This window comes from Daucus carota, chromosome 7 (assembly GCF_001625215.2).
Source record: "Daucus carota subsp. sativus chromosome 7, DH1 v3.0, whole genome shotgun sequence".
In the NCBI taxonomy this organism is placed as follows: domain Eukaryota; kingdom Viridiplantae; phylum Streptophyta; class Magnoliopsida; order Apiales; family Apiaceae; genus Daucus; species Daucus carota.
This window is the reverse complement of record NC_030387.2, coordinates 15,655,717-15,670,865: the sequence shown is the minus strand read 5'-3', so window position 1 is coordinate 15,670,865 and position 15,149 is coordinate 15,655,717. Positions and strand designations below refer to the sequence as shown.

The window sequence follows — 15,149 nt, the reverse complement described above, 5'->3', positions numbered from 1 at the left end:
ATGGGTTACCTGTGCCTCCTAGATCTACTGTCAATCCTTTTAAAGATAAGATGAAGGGAAAACTTGATGATTCTTCTATGCATGTTGTCTCTCCTGTAGAGAAGGTGTTTGCTGATAAGACTCAGTCAACAAAGACTGATGAATCGCCTACTAAGCCCCTATGGTCCTCAGTGGTTAAATCTAATGTTCCAACGGAGTCTCTCTCTTTTGATTACTGTCCTATGCCTCCTGGGGCATCTATAGTCACCCCCCTTCTGATGTTCTAAAGAAGGGACTGGATAAATTCAAACTTTGTTTAGTAGGCAAGTTCTCGAAGGGGACTATGCCTTTCTCAAAAGTGCTGGAAATTGCTAAGAAATCTTGGGATTCTAGAGGTCTGTGTCATGTCTCTCAAAAAGACTCTCACACATTCCTTTTTAAATTTCATAATGAGACTGGTATGAATGCTGTGTTGGCTCGCGGAACCTGGTATTTCGAGAGGAAACCAGTGCTTTTGAGTGCCTGGGGTTCTGATTTGGGAGAGGGTAATGCCTCGAGTATTCCTCTCTGGGTCAAGTTTAAGAATCTACCGGACTATTATTGGACTAGAGAAGGTTTGAGCTGTGTTGCAAGCTCTATAGGTCCTCCAATCTGTGCTGATAAAACCACTGCTCTTCTTGACCCTGTGCCTTTCGCAAAGATGTGTGTGCGTTACAATATCGGAGACCCCCTCCCGGAATCTATCAAGGTTGCAGCTTTGGATGTTAAAACTATGGAGCTATCTAATGATTCTTTTGTCGATATCGAGGTTTCTTATCCGCAAAGGCCTATGGTTTGTGGTGGTTGTAAGATGCTGGGCCATCTAATAGGTGCTTGTCCCTCTGTGAAACGATTTGGGTCCAAAAGAAAGTAAATTCTAAAGTCCCCCCAGTTGAGGTTCCAGTAGCTAGTGAAGGAATAAATGATGCAGCCACTGAGAGTGCTCAAGCTAAACCAGATGAGCCTTCTGTTAAAGAAAATTCTAATTCTGAAGTTAAAGTCACCAAAGCTTTTGCTCCTGTGACCCTTGAGGAGGTTAAGGATCAAGGGGAATGGACTACAGTGACAGGTAAGAAGGCTGTCTCCTCTAACTGTGCTCCTCCTTTTCCTGCACATATGCCGGTTTACACTGCTATTGCTAAATCTATGACTAAAAGTCAACAAAAGCGGGCTCGTAAGGCTGTGGGGAAGAACTCCCCAAAAAAGAAATAATCATTGCCTTATGATTTTTTGTTCCTACAATACACGAGGGCTGAATAATAAGATTGCCTTTTACAAGGATTTTATTGCTTCTAATAAGCTTGGTTTAATTGCCCTCGTTGAAACTCACGTCAAACAGGATAGTGCTTCTTTTGTATCCAATTTGATTGCTCCTAAGCTCAATTGGTTATTTAATTATGACTGCCATCACAACGGCAGAATTTGGCTCGGTTGGGACCCGGTTATGTGGTCGATTTCTGATATTCGTACTCATGCTCAACATATATCTTGTAAAGTTTCCTCTGTGGAGTCCAATATTAATTTTTATGCCTCATTTATATAAGCTTCTAATGACTACTTGGAGAGGCGCTTTCTATGGAATGACCTGCTTATATTTAAGAATATGTTTGATACCTCTGGTTTATGTCCCTGGATAATCTCTGGAGATTTTAATGTTTGCCTCAATTTAGACGAATCTACCTCTTTTACTGGTTTAACTACTGGCATGAATGACTTTAGAGATGCAGTTGCTGCTCTTAATGTTTTTGATTTGAATTTTTCTGGGAGCTTCCACACCTGGTGGGACGGCAACCATGCAAATCCTGTTCAAAAAAAGCTTGACAGATCTTTAGTAAATGTTGACTGGTTATCTGTTTTCCCTCTGTCCAGAGCCCAGTTTTTGCCTCGTGGCCTTTCGGATCATAATCTAGTTCTAATTTTCTTGGGCATTGACGCTGAAAAGATAAGAAAGCCTTTCCAAGTGTTTCAGTTCATCATTGAGCATCCCAAGTTTACTGAAAAAGTTGCTGAGGCTTGGAATATTTCTATTCATGGGGATCCTTGGTATATTCTATCTATGAAACTTAAGATGGTGAAGCTCGCCTTAAAGCAGTTGAATCGTTCCACTGGGAATCTTCATGAAGCTGTGATCAATGCAAAGCATGATTTGCTTCAATTTCAGAGCAATCTTCCTATCCACCCTACTGTTGACATGTTCTCTCAGGAAGCGGAGCTCAGTTTTAAGCTTCAACAGGCTTTATCTAAAGAAGAATCACTACAAGGAATTTGATCTTTACTTACCAATAATTTACCTACCAATATATATTGGTGTGTAAAAATTAATTTTTACCTACTAATATATATGTGTAAAATGTATTGGTAAATAAATATATACTTTCTAAAATTATCACCAGGTGTATCTATGTGGCAAATGATGTGGAAAATTAATCCTAAATATCTCGTTATAAACAAAATGAAAAATGAAAGAAGTCCAACTCAACCTATTTTACTTCATCGATCAACATTCACGATGCCGACACTGACACTGCCGACGCTGATTTCTCCCGTGAAATAGATGCTTGCTCTGCTTCTATAATTCATCCAAAAGTGTCCTTCTCATACTGAATTTGGTAATTATCTACTCCAGAATTCTTTTATCATTCACATGTATAGATTTGACTATTTCCACTTTTGCACATAAGATAGAGAGATAATCTTGATTTTATAGCTGTTATTGATAATTTTATGGGTTCATATCTTAATTGAGTTGATGGGTAAAGTTTAATTTTAGATTTTGATAGTTGTTCTGTAGCTATTATACAAGATTAACCCGTGTATGTATAGTAACCCCTGTATGTATATGTATGTATAAGCAGGATAGAAATTGAGATTCTTTTGAAATAATTTAAGATCTTTATATATGTCAAATACAAATTGAAAATATTAAAAATTTTATTCACATTGTACAATAATCCAATTATGTTCACGTTTGTAATTTTTAGACATTACTTCTCTTTTATGTGCTTATGAACTATACTACTGTACTATATCTAATTTTTGAGAAAAATCAATCTCATCTAATTAAATTTCGATAGTTCATATCAAATAAATATCAAAATCAATTAAGTTAATTTGTTATATTGAGGGAGATTATTATTTTTTTAGAAGTTAGAGTATAATTTATCATGATATCCTTGATGGTAATGATATTTAATATATAGCCGTAAAAGTAAGGTGCTGCTTAACTTTACATTGTGAATAAGAACAAAATTTTTTAAACATAATTTTTTTGGGCTCTAAGTGCATTTAAATTTTATTTCATCTGACTTGTTTATAGAATCGAGTTCCTTTTATTGATATTTGATTTTTTTTACATAGAAATAATTTAATTAGTGAAGAAGTACCTTACATGAGAACATTTGTTCTAATATTATTTTAGCTTCCCTAAAGTTAAATTTTTGTGTATAATGTTAGAAGTACAAGATTTTTATAATTATTTTATTTTAGTATGTACTAAATTATTTTATTTCAGTTTATCATTCAGTATTTTACATTCTACATAAAAATATGCATCTAGTATATAGTACCCTGTATTTTGTAGAGTCTGGGGCATTTTCCTTCTTTATAATAAATTCCCAAATTTGGCAGAATTTCATTAATTCACTTTGATTTTCTCTTTTTCATTATGTTCCATGTTTACTTATTTAGAATCCTTGAACTTTTTATTTGATAATCTTGTTTAGCACTCTTCTCTGTTTATATGTTCTCTGTTTTACCTAACTTCTTTTGTTGTTGTATTTTCAGGATTGAGATTTTCTTTATGCACTTGGTTATTTTTTTGTTCTTTTTTTCACTTTTCAGCTTGTCTTATGCATTTAATTTTTTATTTCCTATTGTGAACTCTTTAAAAAGAATTACATTTAGTATTGTTTTGCAAATTTTGTGCATCTTCATGGTTTATGAAGATTTTTTGCATTATTCTGCAGAATTTCATGAATTCTTTTTGATTTAGCGTTTTTTTTGCATAATGTTCCATATATTCTTTTTGCATTATGTTCACTTTATCTGCATAAACTTTTTCATCTATTATAGTTTGAATAATTCTGCTTTATACTAGCATATATATGCAAAAAATAAATATATAAATGATGCAATATATATTGAACCAAGTTGAAATCAAATTATGAAAATTACAATTTGATATGTTGTCTCAATTTTATGTATTTTTTTGTTAAAGACACTAAATCTGTTTAATTCTTAACAATCAGGAAACCATGGATCGCTCATGGATGGATAAACCAGATAAGTTGTCAGTAGAGTATGCAAATGGTATCAATGAATTCATTACTGTGGCACAGAATTGTGTTGACTCCGGAGGGAAGGTATTATGTCCTTGTTGTCGATGTGTGAATAAAGAATCACAAAAACTCAACGTGATTAAGTTACACTTGCTCACGTCTGGTTTTCAGAATACTTACAAGATCTGGTATTATCATGGGGAGCAAAGAGATAATATGGAAGAAGATGATTTAGTTGCAGGTGAGGATGTGTCAGGTGAACAAGATGATTTGGCTACAGGTCTTAATGATGCCCTAAAAGGTGAGTATTTTGACATTGGTCCTACTAGTGATTTCGTTGACGACTCTTCCTTTGATGTCAGTGATAAGTATAATTTCCTATTTGAGTCTCTTGATAAGCCTTTGTATGATAATTGCAAAGATTTTTCGGTCCTAAGTGCAGTGGTAAGGTTAATGAATGTGAAGGTGCTTAATAAATTAACAGATAAAGCATTTAATGATATATTGAAGTGTTTCAAAGAGATGTTGCCTAAAGATAATCAATTTCCAGAGGATTATTATCATACTAGAAGGCTTCTTTGTCAGGCGGGGTTAGGATATGAGCAAATTGATGTATGTCAATATGATTGTGCTTTATTCTATGGTGAGAACGCAAATGCTATATCATGTCCAGTATGTCAATCTAGTCGTTATGTAAGGAATAAAATCCCCCATAAGCGGCTTAGATGGTTTCCAGTAAAGGCTCGACTTAAGAGATTTTTTAGCTCCAAACATACTTCAAAAGACATGAGATGGCATAAAGAAGTACGTAAAACTGAAAATGGTATATTACGACATCCTGCTGATGGGATGGCCTGGAAGCATTTTGATAACACATATCCTGACTTTGCTAAAGATTCCAGGAGTATTCGAATGGGGTTGGCATCTGATGGGTTTAACCCTTTCTCAAACCTTTCATCAACCTATAGTTTGTGGCCGGTGATATTAATTCCTTATAACATGCCACCTTGGGCTTCTCCGAATGGTACCAATAATCTCATGGCTTTATTAATACCAGGTCCAAAATCTCCTGGGAAGGACTTTGATGTGTTCTTGCAGCCATTAATTGAAGAACTTAAGGAGTTGTGGGATGGAATAGATGCATATGATTCATACACTAATTGCATGTTTAAACTAAGAGCTGTAGTATTATGGACAATTAGTGATTTCCCCGCTTATGCATACCTATCTGGCTGGAGCACTGCTGGAAAATTGGCTTGTCCAGTTTGTTTGGAGGACACTAGATCTAGAAGAATAACCGACAAACAATGTTTTATAGGACATAGGTGTTATTTAGATGCCAAACATCCTTGGAGAAGAAGTAAAGAATATGATGGATCTACCGAGTTACGTGGTCCCCCTAGAACTTTTACAGGTGAAGACATTTTAATACAGTTAGAGGAGGTTCCTACACGTACAACTGGTAAAGCCCCAAATAATTCTTCTAGAAAACGTAAGCGTGGAGCCAAAGAGTTAAATTGGAGTAAAAGAAGTATTTTGTTCGACTTGCCATATATTGGTCAAAACTCTTATTGCGACATAATCTTGATGTGATGCATATAGAGAAGAATGTCTGTGATAATATTATTGGCACACTTTTAGATATTGAAGGTAAATCAAAAGACAATTTGAAAGCTCGTAAAGATTTGCAAGATTTAAATATCCGTGAAGAGCTTTGGTTAAGACAGAAAACTAATAATAAATATGAAAAACCCCATGCCAGTTATACTCTTACAAAAGAAGAATGCAAGAGTTTTTGCCAATTTATTCGTAGTGTAAGAGTACCAGATGGGTATGCTTCAAATATTAGTCGATGTGTTACAGATAATAACAAGCTGAAAGGAATGAAAACACATGACTGTCATGTTTTACTTCAAAAGATATTGCCAGTTGCATTACTCCCTTATTTGACGAAAAACATTCGTGGTACTTTGATAGAGTTATGCCAGTTTTTTCAAAAAATTTGTGCCAAAACTATACGTATTTCTGACATTGAAGAATTAAGGCAGGGAATTGTAATAATTTTGTGCAAGCTGGAGAAGATATTTCCTCTGTCTTTTTTTACCATAATGCTACATCTTTGTGTACACTTGCCTGATCAAGTGTTGTTAGGTGGCCCGGTTGCTCCGAGATGGATGTTTGAGATAGAACGTCAAATGGGTTTATATAAGAAATATGTGAAAAATATGGCTAGACCAGATGGTTCAATTGCAGAAGCTTATATTGTAGATGAAGCTGTGAGTTTTTTAGCCAGATATGTTCCGAATATAGAAACAAGATTTACCAGACCTGAACGCAATTGGGATTTACCTCTTCCAAATCATCATATGGATGTGTTTAAGTCTAATACACGTCCATTAGGGGCATCTTGTATTCGATTGCTCCAAAATTGGAAGAATGCAATTCAATGGTATATATTAAACAATTCTGCAGATGATATTCAAACATATCTTGAGTAAGTACTTTACTTTTATTATTATTGATGCATCATACTTATATCCCTTATATATTTATATGACTTGTATATTTACATCACTTTGTCAAATAAATATTTTTCATGCAGTGAGCACAGAACAATATTGCTCGAGGGAGGCCTGCCATATTCAGCCACTGAAGTTAGACAAAGAGAAGAATTCCCATCATGGTTTAAGAAAAAGGTGAGAATTTGTATTTAATTTTTTCTTAACTTTGGTGTCCTGCCCTTCATATATGTTATATGCTTTTGTAGATATCCCAAATGCAAGTCCAAAACTCAACTAGTATCAATGAGGATTTGTACTCTTTATCTCAAGGTCCACTAGAACGATATCATAGTTATACAAGTTGTGTGGTAAATGGTGTTCGATTTCGTTGCAAAGAGCATGATGATACTCTTAAAACACAATGTTCTGGAGTTTGCACTGAAGGTGATCATGATAATGAGAACCTTATTTACTATGGAGTTTTGACTGAGATTTTGGAATTATCATTTCTTTTTGATCGAAAAGTTTTCTTATTCCGGTGTAAGTGGTATAACTCTAGTCCTAGGGGCAGATCAATCTGCATGGATAATAATCTTACATCCATTAATACATCAGTTGATTGGTATCCTAATGAACCATTTATTTTAGCAACACAAGCTCAACAAGTTTTTTATCTGCTTGACGTGAAACGTGGTTCAAATTGGAGGTTTGTTCAAAGAGTAAATCACCGTTCTATATATGACATTCCTGAAACATATGAGGTGGTTAATGATTTATCAAACAATGATGTATTTCAAGAAGAAGAATCAGTTCACCTGCCATCTTTTCAACCGAGTGAGGATTTAATTGAAAGTTCATCTTTAGTTCGAAGAGACGTTACATCTTTAAGTCTTCCAAGGGGACTTGTTGCTGATTTGTTTTCCAACGATAAAAAGCAAACTACATGTGATGAAGATGATCTAGATGAAGCTGAACAAAATGAACTGTTTGATGATGGAGAGATATTTATAGACAGCGAAGAAATTGTTTCAAGTGACCATGACAGTGAAACCTCTTCTGAAAATGAATCAGATGCATGATACTAAAAGGAATCAGGTAGTTTATAATGTATTTCAGCAAAACTTTGAGTTCTGTATTTATAACACTTGTTCTGTTTATCAAAGACATTGAACTTTGCTGCAGATCTGGACCATCAAAATAAAATGGTTACAGAGCTATTGATAGGCACGACTGCAATGATTTTAACCTCTAGAAATACAGGTAGTGAAACATGTATTATTCACATAGGTTTATATTATTTAACATGCTTTGTTTTTAATCGGGAACTAATATTATTTTACATGTTTTGGCTCTTCATGATTTTTTTTTGTCATAGGCTCTTCCTGCCTATATTCTTTTTGTCTATGACAATGCTCTGGATTATATTTCACAATGTACAGTTTATGGCTGAAGTGTTTCATGCATGATGCTGTCTGGCAGACACATGACTAATTCATACTAATGTTTCTTGTGAGATGTGATCTGCTTGCTCGTATGCTTAAACTGAAGCTCCTGTATCAAAAGATCTTCTCCTCATTAGCAGACATGTGATATCTGAAGGGTGAGCATTAGTATTGTCAGGCTTGCACAGATCAACAAAATCTGGCCTGTGGAGCGACAGGTTCATTCGTTCCTCCCCCATGTTTAGTGCAGTGGCATCAAGCAGAACATACCAGGAATTCCTATGTGCTTCATAAACCCAATGCATAGAGTATTTGGTGCCATCTACATCAGCTGGATACGAAAATAGACCCTTTGGAGTGTGCTTACTCTTCCTTCTGAAGTACTGGCTGAGTTGTGATCCACGGATCCTCAAATCCAACCAAGTCTCCGGTGCTGCAATTACTTTTGATTCCTTGTAACTTGCAAATTCTCTTATGTAATCACTTTTACATGTTAATTTTGAGTTTATTTAATTGAGTTTTAGTCAAATTTTACTCTATGAATGATCTAATAATTTAGGCACATATTGTCTTATTTTAAAAGTTGTCGAACAATTTTTATATACATTAAAGTAACTTATTGAAATAATTTATATAAATTAAAAAACTAATTAACTGTTCTTTAATAGATAATACATTAATTAAAATTATATCTCAAAATTAATTAAGATGGAGATAATTATATTAAAAGGTGTATAATTATATACACAGTCCATCTCATTCCATGTAACGCTATCATATTTTGTAGGTTTTTTAGTAATCTAAAAGAGATATTTTTATATGATATATTTTTTGCGATTTCTTTTATGTAAAAAAAAAAAGATTGAACTTTAAATTTTATACATAAGGAAAATTATGAAAAAGATAATATGTACAAGTGATGCATTGTAATAACTCACAAACAAGTAAATTAATCGGAATATTAAAAGATTTTAATTTCAAGAATAAAAATTAAATTAAATATATATACCTAGTTCGTATTTATGAATATATTTATTCAATTCACAAAAAGAATGAATAATTAAAACTAATTAAATGCTCTTTAATATTTATATTTTTATAAATAGAGAACAACTTCTTTTTAAAAAGAATCAGGAATGGTATAACCCACTATTCCATGAGCTTAAAATGTAAATAGACCTCGTTTGTTAACAGAGGAATGGTAACAAACCTATCATTTGTCAAATTAATATTTAGCCTGACGAAACAAAAACTTAACGGACGACACCAATATTTAGCTGGATGGCAGGAGCATGAAAACAAAGCTGGATGGTCCAGGATAGTCACGAGTCACTGAGGGATGCTCATCAGTTTTTTTTGTGATCAATTTAGAGCTTGAAAATTATTTATTTTATTTTTCAGTATTTCATTGTTTTTACTATCACGGATTCCAGAAACATTACCCAATATTATTTTCAAGAAAATTCTTTAAATAGAAAACCCAATTTGCGTTCAGCTTATACTAAATTTATGTATTAATTTTTTAAATTTTATTTTGAATTAAATATACAAGTACATGATTTAATTTTTCATTTTTGCAACAAGTAATTTTAATCGAAAGAACCTCACAAAAATATCATGGAACAAAGTTATTCAATTTCGTTAAATTTTCTTGCAATAAAATAATTATACCCTATGTTCTAAAAGTCGGTGATTAATCACCGATTAATCCATGTTCCGTAGCTTGCCGAACTGATTATATATCTGATTATTTCATTAATCATCCGATTAATCACCGATCAGTACAATTAATCACCGATTAATCCTTGTTCTATGACTTCACCGATTAAGTCCGATTCCCGCTTTTTTATACCAAAGGATTTTAATTATAGTATTGCATAACTATTTATTCAATTTCTTAATAAACATAATAATAATTAAACATCACATGATATATCTACATTATCATTCAGAAAAATTAATCAAACAATATCTATTCATTCACCGTTCAGAAATTTTTGTCTTCCAGAAATGTAATCATTCAAAAATTGTCGTTCAGATTTAACAAATAAGCTTGAGTTTATGTTGAGTATACAACACCAAAGCAAAACCCAAAAGTAAATAAACAAGAACAAGAAAATAAACGACAATCATACAAGACAAAGATTTTACGTGGTTTGGAAAATCCTACTCGACAAGCCACACTAATTTTATTGATCTCACAATTTTTGTTATATTGTGATTTTACAATTACATGGGAGTATTTATAAGAGAAAAAACTGGCCTAACCAAAATAGGATTCTAACTTTGAAATATCTAACTTTAATTGGAGTCCAAATATTTATAACCAAATCTTATTCCGGATCTGACTCCATAAACCCAACAATCTCCCACTTGGAGTTTGACCACATCTTCACTTCACTCTTTTTGGTTAAAAAATCTAAAAAAGATAATGTGTTTTAGTTAAAAAAGTAATTACTAATTACCATGGTTCTCGATGTTATTTTAAAAGATTGAGTTTTTTTTGTTTTAGTCAGAAGGTGTAATTATCATGTTGTCCAATGTTATTTTTAGGAAGTTGAGTCTATTAGAAAATTTAAAAAAGATAATAGTTTTAGATAAAAAGGATACTTAATTGATTATATAAATGGGCCCATAATTTGGCCCAAGTACCGACCGACCAAATTTTTAATGTTTCGGCTTTAGTCTTGCAAAAATATTAATTTCAAGATTTATTAGTCAGAATTTTTAGCGATGGCGCTCAACTTTCCCCCCATTTTTTTGTTTTTAGCGCCTAACCTATACAACTATTTATGCGGTACACGTATACTTGTATCAGTTAATATACACGTAAATTTGTGATAATGTTTATCACTCTTTCAGTCTTTCTCATAAGTCACGAACATATATTACATCTTATCCCTGGAACAGAGTCCATCCATCTGCCCACTTTCATATCTGGGGAACTACTCTCTCTAATAGGTAAATTGTTGTTCTATGATAACTAATAATGCATCTCTCATATTTGTATTAACAAAGATCAAATGCCATGCATGATCTCTTGTAAAAATATCTTATTTGACTTTTTCTTGTGTAGGATATCATGCCACCGGGACGCAGAAATACTCGATCCACTCTACATAATGAGCAAAAGATATTAGCTAATGAGAATATTAAGAAAACAGTACACGGCAATAATGGTAATGGTGAACATCCTCAGGTCACTCGTCGCACTACTCGATCTAGCAATCAGACTCAACATATTGAGATCACCACTAAAGGTGAACATATTGGGCCTACTACACCATCTGGTGCACAGATTGAACAACACCAACCGGTACAAAGTGAAGAACCCCTTGATGATATGGCTTCCCAGGATCAATCTGGTACTTTGTGGTTTAATATATACTTTCGTTTTATAATATGCTATTGCTTTTTTTATGAATGTATATTGTATGTAGATCAAGCTGTCAAGTACAAACCACGTAAAGCAACTCGTGGCATGGCGACTTCGAAGATTGCTAGGGCAGCCTCGACCGGAAAGCTATCAGTAACTTTCGATGACAACTGCCGGCAACCAATCTGTAGCAATGCTGAGAGGTTTAATAATGAGATCGGATTTATTGTTCGAAACCATGGTACATTTTATTACAAGGAGTGGAGACTAGTTCCAGAGGAGGTCAGAGCACCATTGCGAAATTATCTTCTGGTAAATTCTTATACACTTGCTAGTTTTATGTGCGTGTACACCAGCATATCGAGTTTGTTCCTTCTTTTTAATATATTTACAAGTATATAATTGTTGTTTAGAATATATACTACTGTACAGGATCTTCCATCTTTTACCTTAGTTATTTCTTTATTTAAGTGTTGAAATTTAACTTGCCTAAATCATTACACGCGTCTCCGGTGTACATCAAGTTGGGGTCCCCTGTCTAGTTTGATATCATTTAGCTTCCTTAATGTCAAAGTCTTTACGTATTTTCACAAGTGCAAGTTTTTTGTTAATTATTTTGTTTCAATACAAAGCTCTTATTTATCTGGATCACGTGTGTAACTTGATTGATTAGTATTACTATAATATATGTGCTGGTCAGTTCCATTATACTGGTTCTTGTGTAATTTCCCAGGCTTTTTTAAATGTAAAAGAGGTTGAAACAAGCTAGTCGTAGACTTTAGAATTTAATCAGCCAAATTTCAGTAGCCAAATTTCAGTTAATAGACTATGAAATAAGTACACATAATACATAGCTTTATAAAATTATTTACCAGATCAGCAATTAACTCATATGTTAAATTCAAATGATGTTCATAACTAGACAAACATCTTTTTATTTTCGGATTCCACTTCTATCACCCAAGTTGTTTATTTTTTTCCATGCTGTTTATGAAATATATTGTGTTAGAGCTTTTTCTAGGACTTTCTGTAGGAATTTACGGAAGAGCGGAAGCATGATATAACAATTATCAATCCGTAAATCATGAATCGCGCATATAGAAAGACACATAAATTACACATACGATTTATGAAATAGTTTTAGAATCGAATTCTAACCTTTAAAAGCGATCCAAGGAAGACAAAGAGAGGTCCTAGCAGTTGCTTCTCAATGCGTGAAGCACTCTACCGGTATCCACCAAGATTAATCCTTCGATGAAGCTTTTATAAAGATGGAGCCCTTCTACTTTTGAGAGAGAGAGAGAGATGAAGAAGGTGAGGGAGGCTACTAGGTTTTCACAAAACCCCAGTTGTCTAAAGCCTTCTCATCTCTTTCTTTATATAGGGCCCTCCTAGGTTTTACACAATTATTATATCAATATATATTAATATATATAAATCCCACACTTTATCTTATAAAATGTTTAAATAATAATTAAAACTATTTTAATTATTATTATTTTCTAAACTCCTTAGAAAATAACCTGCTCTCTCAAAAAATCCCTTCATCAATAAATTGATCTTTTTATGGTGTGACCCTGTAGGTTCAATATTATGCCGGTAGTAGAAATAAATAATAATAAACCTTTTATTAATTATTTATATGAATTCTAAAATTCACTAAATATAATTAACTGATTAATTATATTTATTCTACATCGTGAGTGATGCTTCTCAACATATCACGACTATCCGGATAATATGAATTCTCTGCTTAGAATAACAAGAACCTGTCAGTGACTAGTTACCGTACAATTAATTCCTTCTACCCTTACAATATCCCGATTAAATACAAGGCATGGATCTCGTGTCAAGCCTATCAAATTTAATCATATGATTTCTTGTTCTTAATGCGAAGTTCATATTAACGCAAATTAGAAACTCCTTTCTAATTTCATACACTCTGGCCAGAGATTCCAGAACTTGCATAGAAAGAATAACATAGGATATTCTCTTCCTATACTAGAAGGGGTAGATCCTCTATTGACGTTAACTATCTCTATACATAAATCCCTATGCCCAGAATAGTCCTAATGGTTGTCCTTGAGACTAAGGACTAAACCAAAGCACAGTTCTTTATATATAAGATAACTTTAACGATCTCAAGTCTTAGGACACTTGTACAACTATCACTCAGTGAATAACTATTGACACGTGAGTAATCTCCATTAGTTATTCAACTTATCGAGTCATGTTCAGTGAACTCATTCCCCAATAAGCACCTACATACTGGCTATAGTGTCACCACACAAATGCCTATGAGAACAGACATCCTCCTCAAGGGAGCAAGCACAGTATGTACCAATCTTTGCGGATTTACTAACTTCCGATTAGTTATCCTATGATCAGGAACTGTTTAAGTCCAGAGTTATCATCTTCTAGATCTCACTATTATAATCTCATTATAATTCTAGAAGCTTTACTCCAAACTATGGAACATCTTATTTAAAACACTTTAAATAGATAAATCCCATAATAAAATCAAAACAAGTCTTTTATTAATATTAATGAAATCAAATACGAATACAAGAAAGTATTTCCTAACTCATCATACATGATTGGATTTAGGACAAACACTTTCAATCTCCCACTTGAACTAAAGCCAATCTCCCTGATATCTAATACCCATCTTCTCTTTATGACGATCAAAGTGAATCTGAGATAATGACTTTGTGAGTGGGTCTGCTACGTTGTTATGTGTGTCAACTCTCTCAATCTTGACATCTCCTCTTTCAATGATTTCCCTAATCAAATGAAAGCGCCGCAAAACATGTTTGGAATTTTTATGAGACCTAGGTTCCTTGGCTTGTGCTATTGCTGCATTGTTATCACAATACAACACAATAGGCTCCTCAACGCTAGGAACAACTCCCAATTCAGAAACAAATTTCCTCATCCAAACGGCTTCTTTTGCAGCCTCACTTGCAGCTATATATTCTGCTTCCGCTGTGGAGTCAGCTGTAGTAGACTGTTTGGAACTCTTCCAACTAATCGCACCACCATTTAGAGTAAACACGTACCCTGACATGGATTTACTATCATCACTTTCTGATTGAAAACTAGAGTCGGTATAACCCTCTATTTTCAACTCAGATTCACCACCAAAAACAAGAAAAATATCCTTAGTCCTTCGCAAGTACTTAAGGATGTTCTTCACTGCTTTCCAGTGGTCTTCACCTGGATTGGACTGATATCTGCTCGTCACACTAATTGAATAAGCAACATCAGGCCTAGTACACAACATCGCGTACATGATAGATCCTATTGCTGAAGCATAAGGAATCTTACTCATACGCTCTCTTTCCTCAGGTGTCTTAGGAGACATCTTTCCAGAAAGAGATACTCCATGGCTCATCGGTATGAGACCTCTTTTGGAGTTTTCCATGCTAAACCTTTTAAGCACCTTTTTGATGTATGTACCCTGGGTAAGACCTATCATTCTTCTAGATCTATCCCTATAGATCTTCATACCGAGAATGTAGGACGCTTCTCCCAA

The 15,149-nt window shown here is 33.7% G+C and overlaps 1 protein-coding gene across 1 annotated transcript; it reads left to right on the top strand.

Annotated features, from left to right (window-relative positions):
* The first annotated feature begins 2,487 nt into the window (after window positions 1–2,487).
* Window positions 2,488–7,239, top strand: LOC108203864 (uncharacterized). Its single transcript, XM_064081808.1, has 4 exons — window positions 2,488–2,627; window positions 4,266–4,596; window positions 6,898–6,991; window positions 7,063–7,239. The coding sequence occupies exons 2-4, from the start codon at window positions 4,272–4,274 to the stop codon at window positions 7,133–7,135; spliced, it is 492 nt and encodes a 163-aa protein (XP_063937878.1). The 5' UTR covers window positions 2,488–2,627; window positions 4,266–4,271; the 3' UTR covers window positions 7,136–7,239.
* The last annotated feature ends 7,910 nt before the right edge of the window (window positions 7,240–15,149 follow it).

What these genes read in the sequence shown, in the direction of transcription:
- LOC108203864 (XM_064081808.1), top strand. Translation starts at nt 4,272, where the DNA reads ATGGATCGCTCATGGATGGATAAACCAGATAAGTTGTCAGTAGAGTAT. An exon ending in TCTTAATGATGCCCTAAAAG is followed by an intron (nt 4,597 to 6,897) that starts GTGAGTATTTTG and finishes TTTTTCATGCAG; the next exon opens with TGAGCACAGAACAATATTGC. An exon ending in CATCATGGTTTAAGAAAAAG is followed by an intron (nt 6,992 to 7,062) that starts GTGAGAATTTGT and finishes ATGCTTTTGTAG; the next exon opens with ATATCCCAAATGCAAGTCCA.